At 49.8% G+C, this 20533-nt stretch overlaps 9 protein-coding genes across 9 annotated transcripts; 3 read left to right on the top strand and 6 right to left on the bottom strand.

Annotated features, from left to right (window-relative positions):
• Positions 1–225: 225 nt before the first annotated feature.
• On the bottom strand, positions 226–1638 carry N7487_001193 (CCDC47 family protein; the record flags this gene model as incomplete). Its single annotated transcript, XM_056868941.1, has 3 exons — positions 226–601; positions 660–1518; positions 1584–1638. The coding sequence occupies 3 exons, from the start codon at positions 1636–1638 to the stop codon at positions 226–228; spliced, it is 1290 nt and encodes a 429-aa protein (XP_056733725.1).
• Positions 1639–2158: 520 nt separating this feature from the next.
• N7487_001192 (MDM34 family protein) lies at positions 2159–3913 on the bottom strand (the record flags this gene model as incomplete). Its single annotated transcript, XM_056868940.1, has 3 exons — positions 2159–3503; positions 3581–3779; positions 3871–3913. The coding sequence occupies 3 exons, from the start codon at positions 3911–3913 to the stop codon at positions 2159–2161; spliced, it is 1587 nt and encodes a 528-aa protein (XP_056733724.1).
• Positions 3914–5048: 1135 nt separating this feature from the next.
• Positions 5049–7042, top strand: N7487_001191 (uncharacterized protein; the record flags this gene model as incomplete). Its single annotated transcript, XM_056868939.1, has 2 exons — positions 5049–6535; positions 6598–7042. The coding sequence occupies 2 exons, from the start codon at positions 5049–5051 to the stop codon at positions 7040–7042; spliced, it is 1932 nt and encodes a 643-aa protein (XP_056733723.1).
• A 632-nt stretch (positions 7043–7674) lies between these two features.
• N7487_001190 (cytochrome P450) lies at positions 7675–9516 on the bottom strand (the record flags this gene model as incomplete). Its single annotated transcript, XM_056868938.1, has 4 exons — positions 7675–7843; positions 7938–8107; positions 8245–9360; positions 9427–9516. 4 exons carry the CDS (start codon positions 9514–9516, stop codon positions 7675–7677), a joined length of 1545 nt encoding a protein of 514 aa, XP_056733722.1.
• Positions 9517–10031: 515 nt separating this feature from the next.
• Positions 10032–11479, bottom strand: N7487_001189 (nucleoside transmembrane transporter FUN26; the record flags this gene model as incomplete). The annotated part of the gene is made up of 2 exons (XM_056868937.1): positions 10032–11226; positions 11310–11479. 2 exons carry the CDS (start codon positions 11477–11479, stop codon positions 10032–10034), a joined length of 1365 nt encoding a protein of 454 aa, XP_056733721.1.
• An 850-nt stretch (positions 11480–12329) lies between these two features.
• On the bottom strand, positions 12330–14792 carry mdr2 (ATP-binding cassette permease mdr2; the record flags this gene model as incomplete). The annotated part of the gene is made up of 3 exons (XM_056868936.1): positions 12330–12824; positions 12877–13512; positions 13578–14792. 3 exons carry the CDS (start codon positions 14790–14792, stop codon positions 12330–12332), a joined length of 2346 nt encoding a protein of 781 aa, XP_056733720.1.
• Positions 14793–15278: 486 nt separating this feature from the next.
• On the top strand, positions 15279–16785 carry N7487_001187 (Hsp90 co-chaperone CDC37; the record flags this gene model as incomplete). The annotated part of the gene is made up of 2 exons (XM_056868935.1): positions 15279–16237; positions 16296–16785. The coding sequence occupies 2 exons, from the start codon at positions 15279–15281 to the stop codon at positions 16783–16785; spliced, it is 1449 nt and encodes a 482-aa protein (XP_056733719.1).
• Positions 16786–17212: 427 nt separating this feature from the next.
• Positions 17213–18366, bottom strand: N7487_001186 (clathrin light chain CLC1; the record flags this gene model as incomplete). The annotated part of the gene is made up of 4 exons (XM_056868934.1): positions 17213–17564; positions 17673–17773; positions 17844–18076; positions 18138–18366. The coding sequence occupies 4 exons, from the start codon at positions 18364–18366 to the stop codon at positions 17213–17215; spliced, it is 915 nt and encodes a 304-aa protein (XP_056733718.1).
• A 270-nt stretch (positions 18367–18636) lies between these two features.
• N7487_001185 (CTD-interacting domain-containing protein) lies at positions 18637–20109 on the top strand (the record flags this gene model as incomplete). The annotated part of the gene is made up of 5 exons (XM_056868933.1): positions 18637–18734; positions 18796–18887; positions 18943–19001; positions 19051–19192; positions 19247–20109. 5 exons carry the CDS (start codon positions 18637–18639, stop codon positions 20107–20109), a joined length of 1254 nt encoding a protein of 417 aa, XP_056733717.1.
• Between the last annotated feature and the right edge of the window lie 424 nt (positions 20110–20533).

Raw genomic sequence — 20533 nt, 5'->3', positions numbered from 1 at the left:
GACATAGACGGCAATGATCTGAACATAAAATCTGCATTGAATATAACTGAACGTTTAGATTGCATCCCCAGTGTCATGGTAAATATTATACCTTCCACAAATAAATATGAATACATCAAATTAAAAAGGTATCAAAAGGGCAGGATAAAACATTCAACCCGCACCTTTCCCACAGAAAGGAGCGAGAAGACAGAATAAAAATCCTCCAAAACAACGACACCCCGTCTAACCCTTCCGGGTACTCTTCTTCGCCTGGCGTCTTTGTCCCTTCTGAGCCTCACGGTCAAGGAACTTGCGCTGCTCCTCGGCACTCAATCCACGCAGGATGCGTTCACGCTCATCCTTCTTGATCTTCTCAGCGGCAATGCGGCGCTCCTCGGCTTTCTCTTCCTCGTCGATACGGCGCAGCTTCTTGATCTCCTCCTCGCGGACGTTACGGACCTTGCGCATGACTTCGGCACGGAAGTGGGCAGAGGCGACCAGCTTGTCGGACAAGCGCAGGAACTGGTTGAACAGAGGGAGGGTGGAGGCGTAGCCAGACGGGGAGGAGGCGAGGTTAGCGGAGAGCTGGATGCGCTTCTTGGGGGTGGTCTCCTCAATCCTGGGAACACACTTGTTAGCATCTAATCCGATCAAAGTCCCGCGCTGAGCTCACTTACTTGGTGGGTCTGTCGACGGGCTGGTCCGTGACGATCAAATACTCAAAGTCATTACCAGCCTGCTCAATGGCCTGGATCAGCTCCGAGGTGAGGAGGGTATCGCTAATCTCGGCACTCTCCGTCATCACGGTGACCCACTGGGGGAGCTTGGGGTTGTCTTTGGAGAAAGTGAGGGAGGCATCGTAGCGGTCGTTGCGGAACTTGCGCATGTGGCTCTTGTGAACAACAGCCCAAATGAAGCCGTCGTAAGTTGAGCTAGGCACCTTAACGGGAGCGGAATCCTTAGAGAGAACGGGAACGAGATCCTTCTCCTTGCCATCGAAAGCATACAGCAGAGCCTCGTATTTCTCAACGGGGGGCTCCCAGCTCTCAAAGAAGAAGCTGAAGACATACTCCATGACGAAGGTGATGGGGTTGTATCGCTTGGGCATCTTGAGGTTGACATCGAGGAAGGCAACGTTCTGGCGGCCAGTCGCATACGCGGCGAACTCGGAGGCAGACCTCTCCTTCAGCAGCGACTCGGGGTTGGCGAGCTCCACGGTGATCGGCTCACCGTCCTCGGGAGCCGGTCGGGCGATTCCATCAAATCCAACGACGGAAAACTCCTTCTGAAGAGAAGGTCCATGGGCCTGCGCCCAGTCTCTCGCCTTGCGTCGGTTCTTGCGCGTTCCCCAGAGGTGGAAGAGGACAATCAAGAGGATAACGGGCATAATCATGGCCTCCTGTTTGAAATCGCTCGGGGATGTCCTCTCCCATACCCGGTACCAAGCCGTGTAGGGGACCGCCTTAGCGGCCAGTGTGTTGGCAGCTGGGACGGCGGTCGAGTCGGCGAGGAGGGAGGCAGGCGACGGGTTGGGAGCTTCCACGAAGTCGGCGAAGTCTACCAGAGTCAGCTCAGCAATTGAAATATATCAATTAACATACCATCATCGGGCTTGGGCTCCTGGGAGCCAAACACGTTCTTGAACATGCCCGCCATATTGGAGTTGATATGATATGGATGGAAGGGAAAGGAGTGGGAAGGAATCGAGAGATGTCTAGTGCGCGGTGGCCAGTGCCCGGTGCGGAGCTAAGTTCCTCCCGGGTCTAGCGCTGTCTCCAGCTTTTGACCCGCATCGGAGAGATATTTAGGCGATTTATGCGATTGGATTAAATTCGGAACAAGAACAGAAATATAATTCAAAAAACCCCCAAATATCCATCCGATCTTATCTCGGTACCTCCCATAACCCTAGAATAAGAAATACAAAAAATAATGGCTAATGAGTGTGGTATCATGTAAAGATGAAACCGCCAAAGAACTTAACGCCAACTGTACCATGACAGAACCCAGTTTTTTACAATCCCGCTCCAAAGAAACATCCGTTTAGCCCAAACAAAGGAAGAACAAAAGAAGAATCAAAGAAACAGCGAGGAAAAGAAAGGAAAAGTGAGGAAAGATAAGGAAATCGTAACGGTCATACTCGAGGATTGCTCAAGTGCAAAAAGGATATAAGCGCTCAGTGGCCATACGCCGGGGGAGGACTGTCTTCATGCTGACGGCTCCAGAAGCCGCTGCAGGCATTTGTCATAAGCTTGTCCTCGCGCATCCGACGAGCGATTTCACCAGCGAGTCTCTCAACTAAGACGGAATCGACGCCTTCATTGGCGTTCTCGTCTTTGCTGAACGGGAGAACAGTCGCAGGCAACGGGGCTCGCTGGTTGCTAGATGGTCCGGGCTCGGCCTTCTCCTGGGGATAACCACGCACAGTAGCACGAGGGGTGGCTTCCACGTCCTCTGCTTTGGGTCCACGGATAGTCTCATGGGAGTATGACAAGTCCCCATCCCGGCGTGATGGGCGGGAGAAGCTGGCTAGATGCCTTTCGGGGATAACGGGCAAGTGGGAGTCGGCTTCGGGCGACATCGGCGGTGTAACTGGGTCATCTGACGGCTCGTTCACAATGGGGAGGGGTGCAGAGGCGATAGAGGGGGGTCTAGACGACTCGGTCACGACGCTCTCATCGCTGACGCTCATGGCGTCATCGGTTGTCTTGGGGCGACGCAGGTCCACAACACGCTTCTTGCGTTTCCGGGCGTGGGCTTTAGAATGACGTCCAGCGCCTAGGCTCAGACCATAGGTACTCGTACTGAATGAGTGGCTGGACATAGATGGGCGACTTTGCATGGAGACATTGCTGGCGGTTTCGTGAAGAGAAGACATGCTTCCAATCTGGGAGTGTGTTCGCGAAAGGGTCGGGCTCAGTGGAGAGATCACGCTCGAAGGGAATTCGCTGGTATCGGTTGGAGAAGTCCATGCTCGGTACACCACTTCCTGGATCGAGGGAGTGAACAAGGACAAGGTACGTTGCGAGTCTGACAGGGCGGCCAAGCGAAGCAAGTTCTTCTGCGAGAAGAGGGAGTGGGTCTCGACCGATGAATCTAAAGAGAGCGATGCGATTTCGGACTCATTCAGTGCATTTCCGAGGGAGTCGACGGGATCCTGTGGCGGGCTAGCTAGAGGGTCTTGGCCAGGGCCTTCGCTTCTTGACTTGGCTGTGTTGTCGGTCTCGTCGTTCATTTCCTCCCCTGTACGATATTCTGGAACCCATAACCGGAGCGAAAGTCGATGAATGATGGCTGGGAGCTCGTCCATGAACAATATCCGGAGCTGAGCTTCGATTTCTTTTTGTAGGAAGTCGCGCACGAACGGGATCGAATCGAAGGTCGAGGACACCTTGAGCGACTCAAGTGGATCATTGCGGAACACGACTGTGATTCCCTTTTGTTTAGAGAAAACCAGTATAACGAATCCAGAGAGTTTGAAGTCGGAGAGGGTAATTTGCAGAGGTATAGTGAGCGGGGTACTAGAATCGTGACAGTGTCAGTCAAGATATTTGAGAGGTTGGAGTCAGAGAAAATGTAAGTGAAACTGGAGACATACGCTGCAGCAAGAGGTACTGGTGAGCCGAAAGTTGGTCGTGTGAGAAGGAAAGTATTGAGTGGATTCGCCTGAACTCGAGTCTTCAGGGTAAGAAAGGCGTCGCCAGTATAAGACATCTTAAAGATGCCTCGGAAGCGATCTTCAGCCAAGTCACCGATTTCCAAAATCTCGAGTTCGGGGGGATGGATCCCAGGTTCAGCTCGGTGACGTGAATATCGTCAACTATTATGGGGGTTTTGGCGATTTATTAAGGGCGGCAGTGAGTAGATCTTGGGCACGAGTATAAAAACTCGCGTCTGCCATCAAAGGCGACCAGTTGAAGTTGAACGCCATGCCCAAGCATCGAGAAGAGTATTAAAAAAATTAATTACAAGGACATTTAGATGGGAGATGGTCAACGAGAGAAGAGGGAGAGAGGCGGGAGGCGGAAAAAAGGAAAAAAAGTTGGCGCACACCCGAGGGCGCGTGCTTCCGAGTGTCACTGGACTTTTCTTTATTTTTCTTTGCTTTTTCTTGATTTTCTTATTGCATTAGTCGGCTAGTTTTTTGATTGGATGTATCATTCTATTAGCTCTATCTCTGGTTTTTTTTCTTCTCTTTCTTTTTTCTTGTTGATACTGTGAATTCCTTCGACTGGTGCCATAGAGATACCCGGTACGTCACAATGTGACTTGCAGGAACCACTTCCGGTCAGCCCCGGCTTGATGTCCACTGTGGATGGCACCGGACCATTCATCGTCCAGGCTTATCCGGCTTGCATGTATCTAGACCTCTTGGGCTATGGGCTATTTTATGCCCATTTTAGAAATCCGGAGAAAGGGGGAAAAACACGGGATATGTTTCTGAAATTGAAGGGGTCATGCTATGTATATACTCCGTACTATGTACAGAAACAGCCACGGGGGTGCAGATCTTTAACGTCTGAGTCCCACGTTCGTTTCATGTACAATGTAAGGGAAAGACTCCGAGAGAAAGTCCAGTGTCTCAATAAGCAATCAAATGAAAATAAGAATTCTATCCCTTGTATAAAGCTCCAAACCCACCGTAGATGTATGTACTCCAGGATTGCCGAAGTATAGCCTTCCCCCGGACTTGTGCCCTGTTCCTAAACGTATCTCGGATATCTCTGCCGAAGTAGAATCGCATCAACTTTTCGTATACATTAAATAGTCCATAACTCAAAGCAATATCCATTCAAGAATACGGCAACTCAATATAAAAGTCCAAAAGCCAAAGGCAGAATGTTTTCACCGCAGCAACTCTACGCTAAGCCCGATTAGGCTAAACATCAACACGATCCGTCACTTCGCGCCCGGATCATCTTTCTCAACCTCATTTTGTCGAACAGAACCATTCTGACCCCCCTAACACAGGTATTCTACACCCCATATTAAGATACTGGGTGTATATATCTCCCCCGACAATGTCAACCCGGTCACTATCGCCAGTTTCAAGTCACGCGACACCAATGGAGCCCAAACAATCCAAGCCCAAGTCGGTGGCTCAGCGCAGAGTGTACGGGAAACGAAAAGCCAACGCCCCTAGAGCAGTTTTTGACCAAGGAAGCCCGGCCCGAGAGACCAGATCCAAAACTCAACATGTTGACCCCGTGGAAAGCCTTCAATCGAAACTAGCCCAAGTAACAATCGATGATGACTCGACCCATCAACCGGAGAACCATGCACAGCCTACGGAGATTAAAATCAAACTGCAGCAGGAGTTGGCCGAAATCCCCTCTGATGAATCGATTTCGTCCACGATAGAGGACATTTCGGACACCCCGACAACGCAATCCTCTGTCGAATCCTCCCCGGAGGAGGTGAAGCCAAAACCGAAGCAATGCGAGACGATGGTGGAAGTCAGAATATGTCCGAAGGCCCCAGAACAACCCTCCCAAATCACATCAGATTCCCCAGCTAGGACGTCGGAGTTCACAAGCGAGGATCGAGAAAAGCCAAGCACAACCTCCGACAGAAGGAGAGCGGAAAGAAAGAAGATTTCTGCACCCAGACGGTCATCCGGGGTTGTTCATGACACCAAAGCCAGCGATTACGTCGGCCCAATTCTGAACGAGGCACTATCTCCAATTGCCGCGCAAGGCATTCAGAAGTTCGACTCATGGGCTTCGCGATCAGCAAACATGTTCGATGTCGCAAAACTCGCAGAGGGGTCCTACGGTGAAGTTTACAAACTTCATCTACGGGAAGAGGCTTGTAGGACAGTTGTGTCAAAGTCAAAGTTGGCTAAACTAAAATCATACGGCGATGGGGTTTTCAAGGTTGTGCCTCTGCGAGCAAAGAGCGGTCCCGGATCCAAAAAGTTCACCACCATTGATGAAATTGTTGCTGAGGTCAAAATGCTCAAGTACCTGGACCCAATCCCCGGGTTTGCTCGCTTCAGGGAGATCCATGTTGTTCAAGGTCGTTTCCCAGAGTCATTCCAGAATGCCTGGGACCACTATAAGAAGACCAAAGACGACTGCATGAATCCCAACCCGTCCAATAAAAGAGCTTATCCCGATACGCAGCTTTGGGCAGTTGTGGAGATGGACGATGCGGGATGTGAACTGGAGAAGTTTGCTTGGTCCTCGATTTTCCAGATCTACGATATCTTCTGGGGAGTTGCCATGGCTCTGGCTCGGGCAGAGGAGTATGCTATGTTCGAACATCGAGATCTTCATTTGGGAAATGTTTGTATACGTTCTACGCGGGGAGATGGTTGCATGGATCCCCCCACAGAACTCGATGTTGCACGACACCCATCCTCCAGTGGATTTGGAATCAGCTCCCTTGAAACCACCATCATCGACTACTCGCTCTCTCGGGCAGATCTACTCCTGACGGATGACCCGGCTGGTCTTACCGAGGTTGCGTCCTCAGATCTAGACAAGAAGCAACTGTTCGATGCTATTGGCCAAGATGAAGACGAGATCATGCAAAGAAACACCTACCGATAGTATGTTACCCCCATACCAGCTCATTCATATTCTTAGGAAAATTGCTAACATTAAAAATCAGTATGCGCGCAACACTCTATACTGGTTGTCCCATGGAAACAGAAAAGGTGCCGGACATTCCTGGCATCTGGGCAGAATACTCTCCACGTACCAATTTGGTCTGGCTACTGTTCCTGCTTCAAAGTCTGTTCAAGAACCGCAAACCTGAAGCATCGCCTGCACAGCCACAGCGCAAGGCTCTTGCACCTTGTTCGCCCAACAAGATGATACCGAAATCGGATACAGTCGAAGGGAAAGACCAAAAAATGGCCGGGTCCCTCAAGGAGAAACAGACCAAAGATGTCCAAGCTAGTATCTCGCGGCTGAAGCAAACACTAGATGACAGGCTGAAAGCCGTTCTTGAACTTCTCGATTTGGAGCATGGGCATGAAGACATGTGTTGCGCCGCGGATTTAGTGGCCTACGCGATGGACTCGCAATGGCTGGGTGAACAAGACTTCTTCTGATAATCCCTTGGTATACGGAAAGCATTAGCACACTGGGGAGTTATATGGATTTTGTGGTTTGCATGGCTAGGAGTTATCATTTATTTATATATTATGGGCTTGGGGCTGGGTGTTTGAATATAGGGTGCATTCCTTGGATAGGTTATCAGCATAGCAGAAGGGACTTGCATATAGAATATTCTGACATTCTACATTTTTGCATCGAAGTGCATGACTCTACCTACTTTCACTTCAATTATGGAAATAGTCAAATTAAGTTGTTTGTCGAGAGCATGCTACGTCCATCATAGATTGTCTATCGGTTTCCGGCCAAGTGACTTCGCCCATGATATGTGTATTGATTTTTTTTCTACTCTAGAGGAAAAGACCCGCTTCCAAATGCCCAAACCTTCTGTACTTAGGCAATAGCCCTTTTTGACTAGATGCGTCCATATTTTATGTACTCAAATTCCCAGGGAGGACGAAACAAACAGCCCAGCCGCAACCCCGAGACAAAAAGAAAGGAAACGCCATTTTAGATGTTTTGACAAACGCATTTCGGCCCCATGCTTTTCTACAGTCAAGACAATGACCCGTCTCAACTGGATGTTGTAAAAAGGAGATGCGTCAGTCCCTTTCGTAAAACTATGCATCTAGAGTGCAGAGCCAGTACCAGCACGGAAGAGCTTCACCATCAACTCAGGACGGCTCCAGAGCGAGAAGGACTTCTGGTCAGCCCAGTTCAGAGACTCCGGGAGCAGCTCCAGGTCGAAGTTCCACAAGAGCTTAGCAAGCACGAGACGCATCTCTGCGTTCGCAAGGCTGTAGATGAAATGTTAGTAAACATTGCCAGGTACAACTCAGACGGAAAAAAACCCCGATGGAGTGAGTAGGCAGTGATGGAATTCATTCTTACTGTTGACCGAGACAGTTGCGTGGACCGTAGGAGTAGGGCTGGAAGGCTTCCTTCTTGTCATTGCTGTACTTGTCAGACTCATCCAGCCAGCGTTCTGGGACGAATTCTTCGGGATTCTTGAAGTGCGAAGCGGCATGGAAGGCAGAGTACAGTGAGATGGAGACGGAGACCTGTTAGTATTCAACTATTGTCAGTATTGAGCTCTAAAATTGGAATTTTGTTTTGTGTTTTGTGTTAAGATGGGAATAGCGGAGGTGGGACTGTCTTTTCTAGAACCAGGTCCATGCACTTGATATATTGTACTTACCTTTCCAGGGACGTATTGGTCATTGATCATAGCTCCGCCTTCGGGAACAATACGCGGAAGCATGGAAGGAATCGGCGGGTACACGCGCATGGCCTCAGTCAAGACAGCGTTCAGATAAGGAAGGTCAACGAGGGTGGATATATTAATGTCAGTGTCCTTGTCAAAGGCTCCACGAATCTCCCGGATCAAGCGCTCGTACTTGTCACGGCAGCGCAGAAGGTAGTATGTCACGCCAGAGAGGAGGGCAGCGGTAGTCTCACTGCCAGCCAAGACGAACACGGCCGAGTTTGCATCCATCTCCGCGGAGGACATTCCCTTTCCATCCTTGGAGTGCTTGAGGATGTATGAAGTGAAGTCTGGGCGAGTAGCGCCCAGGGCGAGGCGACGACGGACCTTCTCAACGCTCAGGTCGAAGCTAGCTTGACGCTTCTGAAGAAGATGCTTGGGGACCAGGACGCGGACCAAGGGCACGAGGAAAGGGTAGAACCAAAAGACCTTGAGGTAGGCACTTGCCTTGACGGCATCCAGAATAATTCTAACCCACCAGTGGTATGTGCTAGTTGACAAGCAGCCGAAGGGTTCTCCAAAAGCGAGGTCGCCTATGAGGTCGAAGGTGGTGAAGTTGAACCAGCAAGTGATGTCAATGTTCTGAGACACAGCACTGCCCATGAGACCCTTGAGCTTTTCGATGAACATGCTGGCGTACATCTGGAGGATTTCTTCCTGCTTACGGAGAGCTTTGTTGGAAAAGGCGTGGGTCAGCAAACGGCGCATCCGGGAGTGGTCATCCTCATTGGCTGTGATAATGGCGTTGACACCGTTGGGAGTGGGTGCATACAAGGCCGGATCCTTGACGAAGACCTTCTGTCCCTTCTTGCGGTGACCGTAGATGTCCTTCCAGGCGGGTGCGGCACGGTAAACGAGAGCATTCGGAGAAATGCGGACGACATCTCCGTACTTATCGTGGAGACGCTTCATGGTAGAATGCTGTTTACCCTGGATATCCCAGATGAGATGAACCAAAGGAGTGATGGCAGCCAGCTTGGGTCCAGGGTAACCACTCAGAGAGTGGAAGCAGAGAGTGTGGATGATCCAGCCCACATAGTAAACGGACAGCTGTGATATTTGATTGATATGAGACATGCATTCCTTGAATACATATTCTTGTATATCGGTACTCACCAATGCAACAAGTCCACTCAGTAGACTCCAGAATGAAGGAACAGCTAGGGTATGGCACCAGCCGCCCATAGCCAACGAGTCGAAAATCATCATGAACAACAACTAAAGACAGTAAGATATACGACCAAAAACATCCAGAGATGTTGTCCTTACCGAAAGACAATTGAAAAAGACAAATATCAAAAGAGGGAACTGTGTGGGGAGGGGAAGAAGGGAAGGGAAGAGGAGAGAAGTGAACGGTGAGGGATGAAGAAACTGAGGAGGGGACTGGGGTGGGCAAACGACAGAGATGGGACGACAGCCTTACAATAGGAGCCGACTGGGGAACGTGGAATGGTGGGGGACTGTTATAGGAAGATTTCTCAGAGTCCCCATTGACTACGTTTAACAGCCATTGAAAGCGCGATGGAGACAACCGGCAAACTTTGACTTGGAGTCTCAAGTTAGGGCTACTCAAACGGAAAACAGGGGCTACATTAAAGGGCTCAATGGGTCACCAAACAAAGGAGTATTCATGCCGATATCAAGTAATGGAAGAATTTTCATGGCTCGTCATTCATTATATTTGAGTCTACTAGATGAACACAAATTATATGACACCAAAATCAACCACTGGCAACAGAGAAACTCAACAAGCTTCCAGCAGCCAGTCCACCAACAAGAACCAGGCTCATAAATCCACCAGCAGCCGGTCTTTCATCGGCAACAACCCAGTGACTAGCGCCCATCATACAGCTTGTCCCCAGGTACCCATTGGTTGCACCAAAGAAGAACTGAACGAGGAAATAGAAAATGTCACTCTTAACGGCCGCACCTTGGCCATTGACGTTGCAGAGCTGGTACATGGGAATGAAAACAACACGAGCAATGGCCACAATGGCAGCCAGCTGAGGATGTTGTCCCAGGGACAGTCCGGGAATAGCCACACACATTCTTCCGGCCAAGTCACCCAGGTTCCAGATCAAAAATGCCAAGGGAACAAAGATACTAGGGTCGTATATCCGTGAACTGGCAGGGTCATTGACAGACTGGATTTCCGCCGTGTAAACTGGGAACACCATAGAAACCATAAAGCAGACGAACACAGCGAACGCCAGGAACCGCAGCTTAACGAACAAAGTCCACAGGCTGACAGTCTTAGAATGTTCACGGTCATCCGCAATAGACTCATCTTCATCCCTTGACAACTTTTGCCTCGAAGAAGGTTGTTGTCTCAAATGATAGAGGAAAGCCAGCAAAGCAACGGAGGAGACACCCGTTGACGTAAGAAAGTAAATAAACGCTGACTTCGACGGACTCGTCTGAGGCATGCTAGGGCTTTGATCTTGACCTTGGTCTGGGCTAACGCTATCCTCCTTCGGCGGCACAGCCAGCACAGAGAAGATCTGAACAATGCAAGGCAAGACACCAGCAACGCCCTGTCCACCCATAATAGCCTGGGTATATTCATCCCTTCCGAACCCGGAGACGTATGCAAAGACGCCATTCTGGTTGATGCCAGTAGCCAGACTCGCAGCGCACACCATCACCATTAGGAAGCCGAAGTATGCCCTTGGCGAGGAATCAGTCATGACGACTGCCGAGAAGGCCAGGATAGTGAACACAACAGAATTCATCAACAGCGAGAATGTTATACGCCGTGGATAGGAGGCGTTCTTCTGTAGCTTTGCTAGGGCATAAGCGGCTCCGAGGTTGGTGACAGTTGACATGGACTGAATCGACGGTTGGTAGTGCAGTCTTGTCCAATCGTCCGACTGGAACCGACTGTAGAAATATGGTGCCGCGGCAAGGAACATGTTCCTAGATTGTGCTCCGCGTTAGTTATGGTTGGCCCGACACATAGCTTGTTTCTCCGGATTCGGAGACCGTTGAGTTTCACTTACCAGGCCCACAGCATAGACACTCCGAGGAGGAAGAATATGCCATACTGTAATCTTGAAAAGGGAGACTGCTGGTGTCGCTCCGTGTATGTCTCATCGGCGTCGTCCGCAGCGGAGTCCTGCAGTCGCTCATACGCTGCCGGGCGGGCAATGAGACTACGTATGCGGTTCATGGCTGTCTTTTTCAGTCACTACTTCTTATGTATAAGTAAAAGACTCTGTGAAATATGGGGATGAGATCATAGCTAAGAGCTGTAATGCGCTGTTGAGGTCGGCATATGGCTGGTTACTAAGCAAGATATGTCGCCCGCGGGACCCGCCCGGGGCGCACGGGACTTCGGGACCTGCCAGGCGGGCGATCTATAAGTTCTCATGTCAGGGCTCACCTGCAACTGACATACCTTTTGTAGCAAGCTTGATTAAAAGAGTACTAGGTATATTCAAACAAGAATGTTTGGCCACGAATACGGCTTCTATCATTGACGACGTAAAACTCTATAAACCTGATTTATTTAACTAGGGTGATATATATATGGAACGTTATATATAACACTCCAATGTGTTTTTGGATGCTCTTTTCGGATGATGTATACAAAGGGGATCAAAAGCCTAACCGCAAAGGATTCTTCTAGTTATACCCAAGTAAGTGCTAGTATGTAAATTGTTGAGCGTTCACTAATTCTGGCATTCTAATATATTCGAAGCATGTAAATCCGTTTTTCAGAACCACTTTTCTTTAACTTTATATCATGAGCGAATAGCAAATACCGAGCAGCAAAAGTAGTACTTAAACAATAATATTGATATCAAGATTTGTACACAGTAATTGTTGACTTAGTATCTATCGAAAATCTAACATGGAGAATGTGTATGGGAGTATGAGAAGAGAGGACCGTAAGAGGTGAGTGCAGATGAGGGAACATGTATTTCAACAAAAAGAAAACATCAACAAGAATGAACAGACACCGTAATGAGATGGTAGTGTAAGGGTAGGGCTAGAAGTGAACGAGGTTCGGAGTACGATTAGTTCTTCTTTGGAGAGGCTGTCTCTTCCACCTCTTCTACCTCTTCTTCCTCCAGCTCAGGCTCTGACTCCTCCTTCTGAAGCTCCCAGAGCTGATCTGCCTCAATAGTGTTGGCCGGAGGTGGCGTTGCTTCACCACCACTCATTTGCCATTCCATGAGCTTCGTAAAGGCGCCATCGGGGTGAGAGCTGAGTTCATCGTAGGAGCCTTGCTCGGCGACCTTGCCGTCGGGGCCGAGGACAATGATCGTGTCGGAGCGCTTGATGGTGGAAAGACGATGGGCGATGCTAATGGTTGTGTTGTTGCCGCGAAGCAGAGCGGCCAACGCACTGTTGACAAGGGTTTCGGATTCTGCGTCGAGGGCAGAAGTAGCTTCATCCAGAATCAGAATATCAGGCTCCTTGATAAGGGCACGCGCAATGGCAATGCGCTGCTTCTGACCACCGGACAACTGAGCTCCACGAGCTCCAACGTGAGTATCGAGTCCATCAGGCTGTATTGAGTTAGCTAAGTTCATCAAAATAATACCTGCTCGGCGAACTTACGAAGTCGCTGATGAATTGACAGTTGGCCTTGCGTGCAGCAGCAATGATCTCTGAGCGTGTTGCCCGAGGCATGCCGTAGGAGATGTTCTCAGCGATTGTTCCAGAGAAAAGCACGGGCTCTTGGGAAACCACGCCAATCTTTCTGCGAAGAGACTTGGCGTTCATGTCCTTGATGTCTTTCCCGTTGATCAAGACCCGGCCCTCAGTGGGGCTATAGAACCGGAGCAAAATTGATGCAATGGTAGATTTTCCTCCACCAGATGGTCCAACGATTGCAACGTTGGTTCCTTGAGGGATTTCGAAGTTCAATTCCTGGAAGATCTTCACAGCGGGACGGGTAGGGTAGCAGAACGTGACATTCTCAAATCGGATGGGTCCGCGCGCGGTCTCAACCTTGAGACCCTTGGTTGGGTGAATCGTGGGCTGACGATCTTGCAGCTCGAAGAGTCGACTCGCCGCACCCACACCTTTCATTAGCTCCGAATAGAAGCTGGAGAGGCCGAACATGCTGGAGCCTGCATAAGCAGTGTACATTAAGAACGAAGTCAATTCTCCAATGCTAATAGCACCCGACTGAACCATCCCACCGCCAACATACAACAATGTCAAAATGGTCATATTGCCCATCAAGCCAGTCTATTAAGAAGTCAGTCAAAATCGCAAAAAAAAAAGGCCTAGAAGAATCAAGACTGCCGACTCACCGAGCTGAAGAAGGTTGCGCTAATCAGAGACTCCTTTTTGCCAAGCTCGAAGATCTTGCGGACTTGCTTATTGTACCGGTTGACTTCGATAACTTCACCGGCAAACGACTGGCTAGTCTTGACGTTGCCCAGACGCTCTTCCGCAATCTTAGTCAAAGATCCCAAGTTCTTTTGGATTTTGCGACTAAGGTTCCTAATGGCTCGACCATAAAAGAGAGCGCCGAGGCCAATTGGAGGAAGCAACACAAGCAAGATAGTGGACAGCTTTGCACTAGTATAAGCCATCAGACTGAACCCAGCTGCACCGCTGACAGCAGCTCGTAGACCATCGGATAAGTTTTGCGTGATACTCTTGCCAACAATTATAGTGTCAGAGCTAAGGCGCGAGATTAGATCACCAACCCGGTTGGCATCAAAGAACTCGGCATCCTGGACGAAGGTTTGACGGAAAAGCTTGGAGCGTAGCCTGGCAACAATTCGCTCACCAACAATTCGAAGAATGATGATGCGCCCATAGTTCGCACCGGCACCGAGAAGTAGGATTCCACCGAGAGCAGTGTAGAACATGGGCATGCTCATGCCGAACAATTCGCCGCCTCCTTCGGTTATGCCCTTGGTCGCAGCGTCCATAATTTTACCAATAGAGAAGGGAACTGCCATTGTGATCGACGAGGAGATTAGGAGGAAAAAGAAGGCGAAACCGAGGGCCTTGGATTCGGGGCGCGCGATCTTCAAAAGCCGCCAGATTTCGGCGAATCCGGACTTCTTTCCCGATGCGCCTTCCTTGGCTAATCTGGCGCTCATGTTGACCTGTGCTGCCTGCGCTGCTCTCTCAGACAATTCAAAGCCCTTGTCCTCCTCCACTTCTTCTTTCAATTCTGGAGCTGACTGGGTAGTTGGATCTGTGGAGGTTGCGGGTGGTTTTGCTTGGAGAAGTTGAGAAGTTGAACATAAAACGCGGGCTTGGGAGACAATGCGAGACGTAGAAGGGGTATATTTGAGGTTGTTATTTTGAAGCAAGAGTGGGTTGGCACCATCCCGGAGTGCACCCGAGGCGGTTGAATAGAGGCGATTCAACCCATTGTGGTCGCCGGAAGAAACGATTGACGATCCTGTCCGTGGAAGTAAATCGCGAGCAAAGGAGCCATATGGTCTCAAAGCCTGCCGTGGGCTGACACCCAAGGCCAGAGACACAGGCAGCCTGGCACCGCGCATCTCGGAGTTGGATCGGACAAGGATAGAAACGGAACGGAGTTAAAATGATGTCACCGAATAAAACGTCGACATGCCATATCTGAACGAAATATGTTCAAGTTGAGTACATCACATGGCACACATTCAGCTCCTTGGAACGTGTGATGGATTAACAGCGGGTGTGTCTGGAGCTTCATCCGACGCCCACGGCCATCGGCAAAGCGGTTTTCGGGGCCGATTTTGCCTTATTCGACCGCTCGTGATTTTGCCTTAATTTACCGCCCATGGAAGCCGGTCGAGAGCTTTAGATCTTCGTCTGTTCTGGCGCCAGAAGCTTTATTTATTCCAAGTTTCACTGTGTTAAATCGCTTCGACAATATATTGGTCAACTTGCTGCATTATCTTTTGCATCAGGACCGTCAAAACCTTTTGTTTCCCACCTATTTCCTCTGCCGCTCATACACCCACCCCACCTCATACCTACTCTACACATTTACTGTCGACAAGATGGTCCTTGACTACAGCAAATGGGACGCCCTGGAGCTGTCCGATGACTCAGACGTCGAAGTTCATCCCAATGTTGATAAGCGCTCTTTCATCCGAGCAAAGCAGGCCCAGATTCACCAGCAACGAGAGCAGCGTCGTCATGAAATCAAAACTCTGAAGTATGAGCGTATTATCAATGATGGATTGCTGTCGCGCATCGATAAGCTTCTCGAGTCTCTGAAGAAGCACGAAGACTCGTCTGCTTCCCCCGACGAGTTCATTTTCACGACTATTATGGAGTTCGCAAGCAACCCCGCCGAAGACCAGGCCCCCACCCCGCCGGAGGGAGTATACACACACGAGCCGGAACAGCCCAAGTTTTCCCAGATGATGAGCTCACTGGTGGACCAAGTGAAGAAGGAAATTGGCGATTCTAAGCCCGAGAACCTCTTCAAGGCATACATCCAGGGTGTGAATGGACACCTGGAAAAGATTCAAGGACTCCAAAAGGAATTGTTTGCAAAGCTTGCACAACTTGAGAAGGAGGAAGGCGCCAAGATCACCAGTGATAAGCTACATGAAGGTTTCAACCAATCACATGTGGCCAAGGTTGCTGAGAAGGAGAAGGCGGTTGCCAAAACTAAAGAGAGCTCCGTTGAGCTTCTGAACCCGGGCGCGGCAAGCTCCGCCACCAAGGCCGACGATGAAGGCGATGATGAGGACCCTGCCGATATCGAGATTAGTCCGCTGGCAAAGAAGTTTGCTCAGCTCAAGCCTGGAGACTACAAGGCGTATCTGAACTTCATCTCAGCGAACCCGGAAATTGTCGCCGAGAAAGAGACCGACGGCCTGCTTGTTGAGGCATTCAATAGTCAGCTCAAGGGCCAAGATGACTATGCTCGCCAGTGCGTGCACCAAGGTCTGCTTCTGCAATACTGCCGCTCGCTCGGTCGTGACGGCATCCAGCTGTTCTTCACTCGGTATGTCAATTCTCTATCTTTTTCTTTTTCAAACAATGGCTAACATATAACCTTCTAGCATCACTACCAAGGATCACCGCGCATCAACCCTATTCCTTAATGATGTCAATGAAACTTACGCTCGCATCAAAACCCGCTCCGCTGAACTCAGCAAGGATGGCTCAGCATCCAACGATCCTGCGGGAGTAGAGCAAATCCAGCTGCATGCCGTTGACCCCAACACCAAGATCACTATCAACCTGCCCGCCGCCAATAGCGAGGACCCCACTGAGATTGAGGTGCGCAAGATCTTCGACGCTTTTCCTGAAGACCTGCAAAAGGCACTGGCAACCGAGTCCTTGGACGAAGTCAACAAGGTTCTCGGCAAGATGTCCGTCGAGGAGGCAGAAGTTGTTGTGGAGCAATTGGGCAATGGTGGCATGCTCAGCTTGGAGGAAGGAATTGTGGACGCCACGACAGCAGAGGGCCAAAAGAAACTGAAGGAGTTGGAAGAAGAAGGAAAACAGGAAGTTGGTGAGCCCGGTGGTGATGTTACCGAGCTTGACTAAGGATATGCAAAAAGCGATGATGATATGAATTGAGTATGGCATTTATTTCTCTTGATTTGAGAACAGTTCACCAACCACCTCCATGATTGTTGTACATTTGTGACTGTCCATTCTACTATTAGGCGTATAATCCAGATAACCAATCAGGGCTAACCGACCGGAGAAGGAAATCCGTGGTATTAACGATGCTATCAATTTGAGTGAGATACTAATTTACAAACCCCCTAGAGACATCGCTGCGTGGAGTAAAATAAAACAAAGAGAACAAGAGATATAGCTGCCAGATCACGGACAGGCTACCAAATAATGCGGGGAGGGGGATGTAGAAAAAGCCATATCATATGAGTAAATGTGGGAAACTTGTGAATACCACGTCTTAACCCCGGACTCCCGAATGTTCTATCCCCCACGCGCCAAAGCAAACCATCTAGACTCCGCTGGCACCAGGAGCCTCCTGGTCTTTCCGGAGGTCGATCAACAATTCGCGGAAACGCTCCTTTCCGGAGCCGCTGGCACCGCCCGCGGAGCCCTTGCCCGATACATCAACCAGCTTAGCAATGCGCTCCCAGCTGGTGCCACCGGCTGAGGTGTCCTCCCGGTTGGCGAGGAACTGTTCAGCTTCGGCGCGGGCGTGGGAGCGATTCTTATCAGCCTTGTTGTTGTAGGAAACGTAAAAGTCGTCGATATCCTCCTGTGCCTTCTTGACGGTATTGTCCTTCTTTTCGGCGGAGATCTCCGCACGGCGGGTGATCTCAGCATCACGCTTCTCACGCCATTCACTGATAATTGAAAAGCAGACGTTAGTTTGGGGATCCAGGCTGAAACAAGATGAATGCAGATCGCAAAGGCAATGCGCCCCGTCATCCAGTGTTTGAGATTGGACTCACCGAACAGCATCTCCCTCATCCTCGGGTTCCTGGGCGCTCTGATATCCGGTACGGGGGAAGGGTGAGCCGGAGCCAGTGATTGTGCCACCGGGAGCAACGCGCTGCATAGATGTAACCCCTGGTCAGCATACTGTACATTCACCACCCAAGTATTCAAGAGCCAATTCATACCTCGTTCTGATTCTGTGTCGCCACGGACGGGAAGGATGATTCGAATTGACCAATCTCCTCAACGGGCTCGTCGCCTCCGCCGAGCAAGTCGTCATCCCCCGCGCCTACATTCTCGCCGGCAACGTGGTCTTGAGAAGTAGCGAATTGCTCGGCATCTTCGCCGAGTACGGCACGCTCGCGGGCAAGGAAATCGTCATCGGTGGTAGCTTGGATGTCAGCTACTTCGGTCTGGCCTAAATGCGGGCCATGTTAGCTCCGGTGTAAGGAGAGCAAGTAAGGTGGGTTCAAGTATACCTTCAGAGAAGTCCTCTAGGGAAGGAAAACGATCAGCCATGCTGGGAATGGATTGTTTTTGGCTGTTGTATGATTCAATAAAGACGTTCGAATCAAGAAGATGATCAGGAGGAGAAGTAATCAAAGGGCCAGGAAGTTGATAGTTAGAGGAAGTAGTGTTGACAGGTGTGGCCGGGGCGGGCTCGGAGCCCCGTTGTTCTGCCGGTTCCGGGGCGGTAAGCTTATCCATGTTTCAAGCTTGGGGTACAAAGCACTTCAACTTCACTTGTGATGAAGAAGGTCGACAGTTGAGATCTTCGTTTGATATTTCCTTTGGCTTTGTTCCGGTGAATTTACTTGATTGCAACTTTACTGCGGTTCAAAATCTCACTAGTGATCTTCAATTGCTTCTTGTTGCCTATTTGTCTCCCACCGTGATTGCGACTTGCGCTTCAGATCTGATAAATTCACTTCTCAAACGCTTTCTGTTCAATTGCAGTACTTAGTATTTTTTGTCATCATGGCTTTTACTGATGATGCTGTGAAGGCAAAGCTATCTGCTCTGAACGACTCGCAGGAAAGCATCGTTACTGTTGCGCAATGGGTTATGTTCCACAGGTACAGACACTTGCTCCAAACCCAAAGAGACTTGCTGATTTTTTTTTGTCTGTAACTATAGACGCCATGCTGAACGCACTAGTCAAATTTGGCTCCAAAAGATTCGCGACTCGCCGCCTCCAAAGCGACTCAACCTGATCTACCTAGCCAACGGTACACATGTCCTCCAACACTTGAGCTCCGCACCGCTTGCTAATTATATCTACAGAGGTGGCCCAGCAATCCAAAGTACGGGGGAAAAATGATTTCCTCATTGCGCTATCCCCGGTCCGTCTCCCTCAGTCCACCATTGCGACTCCAACTAACAGAACAATAGATAATTGTCGATGCTACGTCAACAGCTTACAAGGGCTCGTCGAATGAATACCAACAAAGGATCCGCCGAGTGGTGGAGGTCTGGAGACAACGCAATGTATTCGATGGAGCTATTCTGGATGCAGTGGAAGCTCGCATTGATGGTACGTCGAATCAATGGGCACAATGAGGGAACAGCTAAACTGATAATATTGTAGAACTCGACAAAGCTCGTCCTACAAACAAGAAACAAACCCTCGGGGGCTCCTTTTTCAAGGACACTTCTTCGGGATCCACCCCGTCAGAACTACAGCCTCTCAACCCATTGCAGACTGCTGTCAACAAGGCTGTTATCAACTCCAACAATTCCGCCGCAGCCGCTACTTCGGAGTTCGACAAGCTCCATGACTCCAAGACCCCGAAGCCTACACTGCCCGTTCACGCCGCACGTCTAAGTTCACTCTTGAAGACGCTTGCCAACGCAGAAAACTCCGTCTCCGAGGTAATCAAGTCGCGCCGCGCCCTGATCGATGGGCTTGAGAAGATTCTCCAGACCAACCGCGCACAGCTATCAAAGGAGGAAGTCCTTGGTGCCGAACTCTCGCAAAAGAAAACCTCAGCCGATAACGAGAAGCGTGAGGTCGAAGATGCGATTATGCGCGGTCTCCCCAGTGAGGAGTCCTCCACAAACCCCGGCGAACATAGCGGACACGATGGCGCACCCAGCCGTCCAGAAGTCGAAGCTTTGACACCTCCCCCGGTGGAAGCTATTACGCCAGTAGGGTCCCCACAGCCAGAAAAGAAGCAGCTCCGCCGTGGCCCTTTTACTGAAGATGTGGACGACGACACCTCGGAATGGAACCCCATGAACTTCCCTGACATGCAGCAATCAGGCAATGGGACTGCTGCCACTGATCAATCCACTACTTCTCCAAACCATGGCAATGACATCACTATTGCCTCCGATGGCCACGCAAAGAGGCGCAAGATCTCACATGGCGAGGAGGACTATGCGGCTTTCGCGGCCGGCGATCTAGATGCTGATGTGGCTAACCTACTTGCCACTCAGGGTAAGCACTAAGTGGGTTTGAAGCATTATGGTCGGGCCCATATGTTACTTTGGTAATTTATGTGCATCGGCTGCCCTGGTGTGGTGTGATTTAACCATTTCTCTTCTATTCCATTGACTGCCTCTAGGGCATTCGTGTTTCGGTTTATGTTTGATAACATTCTTTTCATGTATGAAGTAACTAACTAAATGTAAGAGTTGGAGCATGTAACATATGGCATTGATCGTAGGCCTGTAGTCCAATTTCTCCCAAATTTCCTCTGTGCAAGTGTCTTGCATGATGTCTAGCATCTCCATATACATTCACATGCAACCAAAACTATGTAAACAACTACAGCAGCTACCGATATGCAAAGGGAATAATTGCTCTTCTGCTCATGTTTGTTCTTCTGGTCACATTAACTATGAACCGATGCTACTTGGAGAAAGAAAAAAA

This window comes from Penicillium crustosum, assembly GCF_028827405.1.
Source record: "Penicillium crustosum strain IBT 35664 chromosome Unknown utg000001l_segment0_segment0, whole genome shotgun sequence".
NCBI classification, from domain to species: domain Eukaryota; kingdom Fungi; phylum Ascomycota; class Eurotiomycetes; order Eurotiales; family Aspergillaceae; genus Penicillium; species Penicillium crustosum.
Note: the sequence above shows the minus strand (reverse complement) of the source record. Positions and strands in the feature narration are given on the sequence as shown.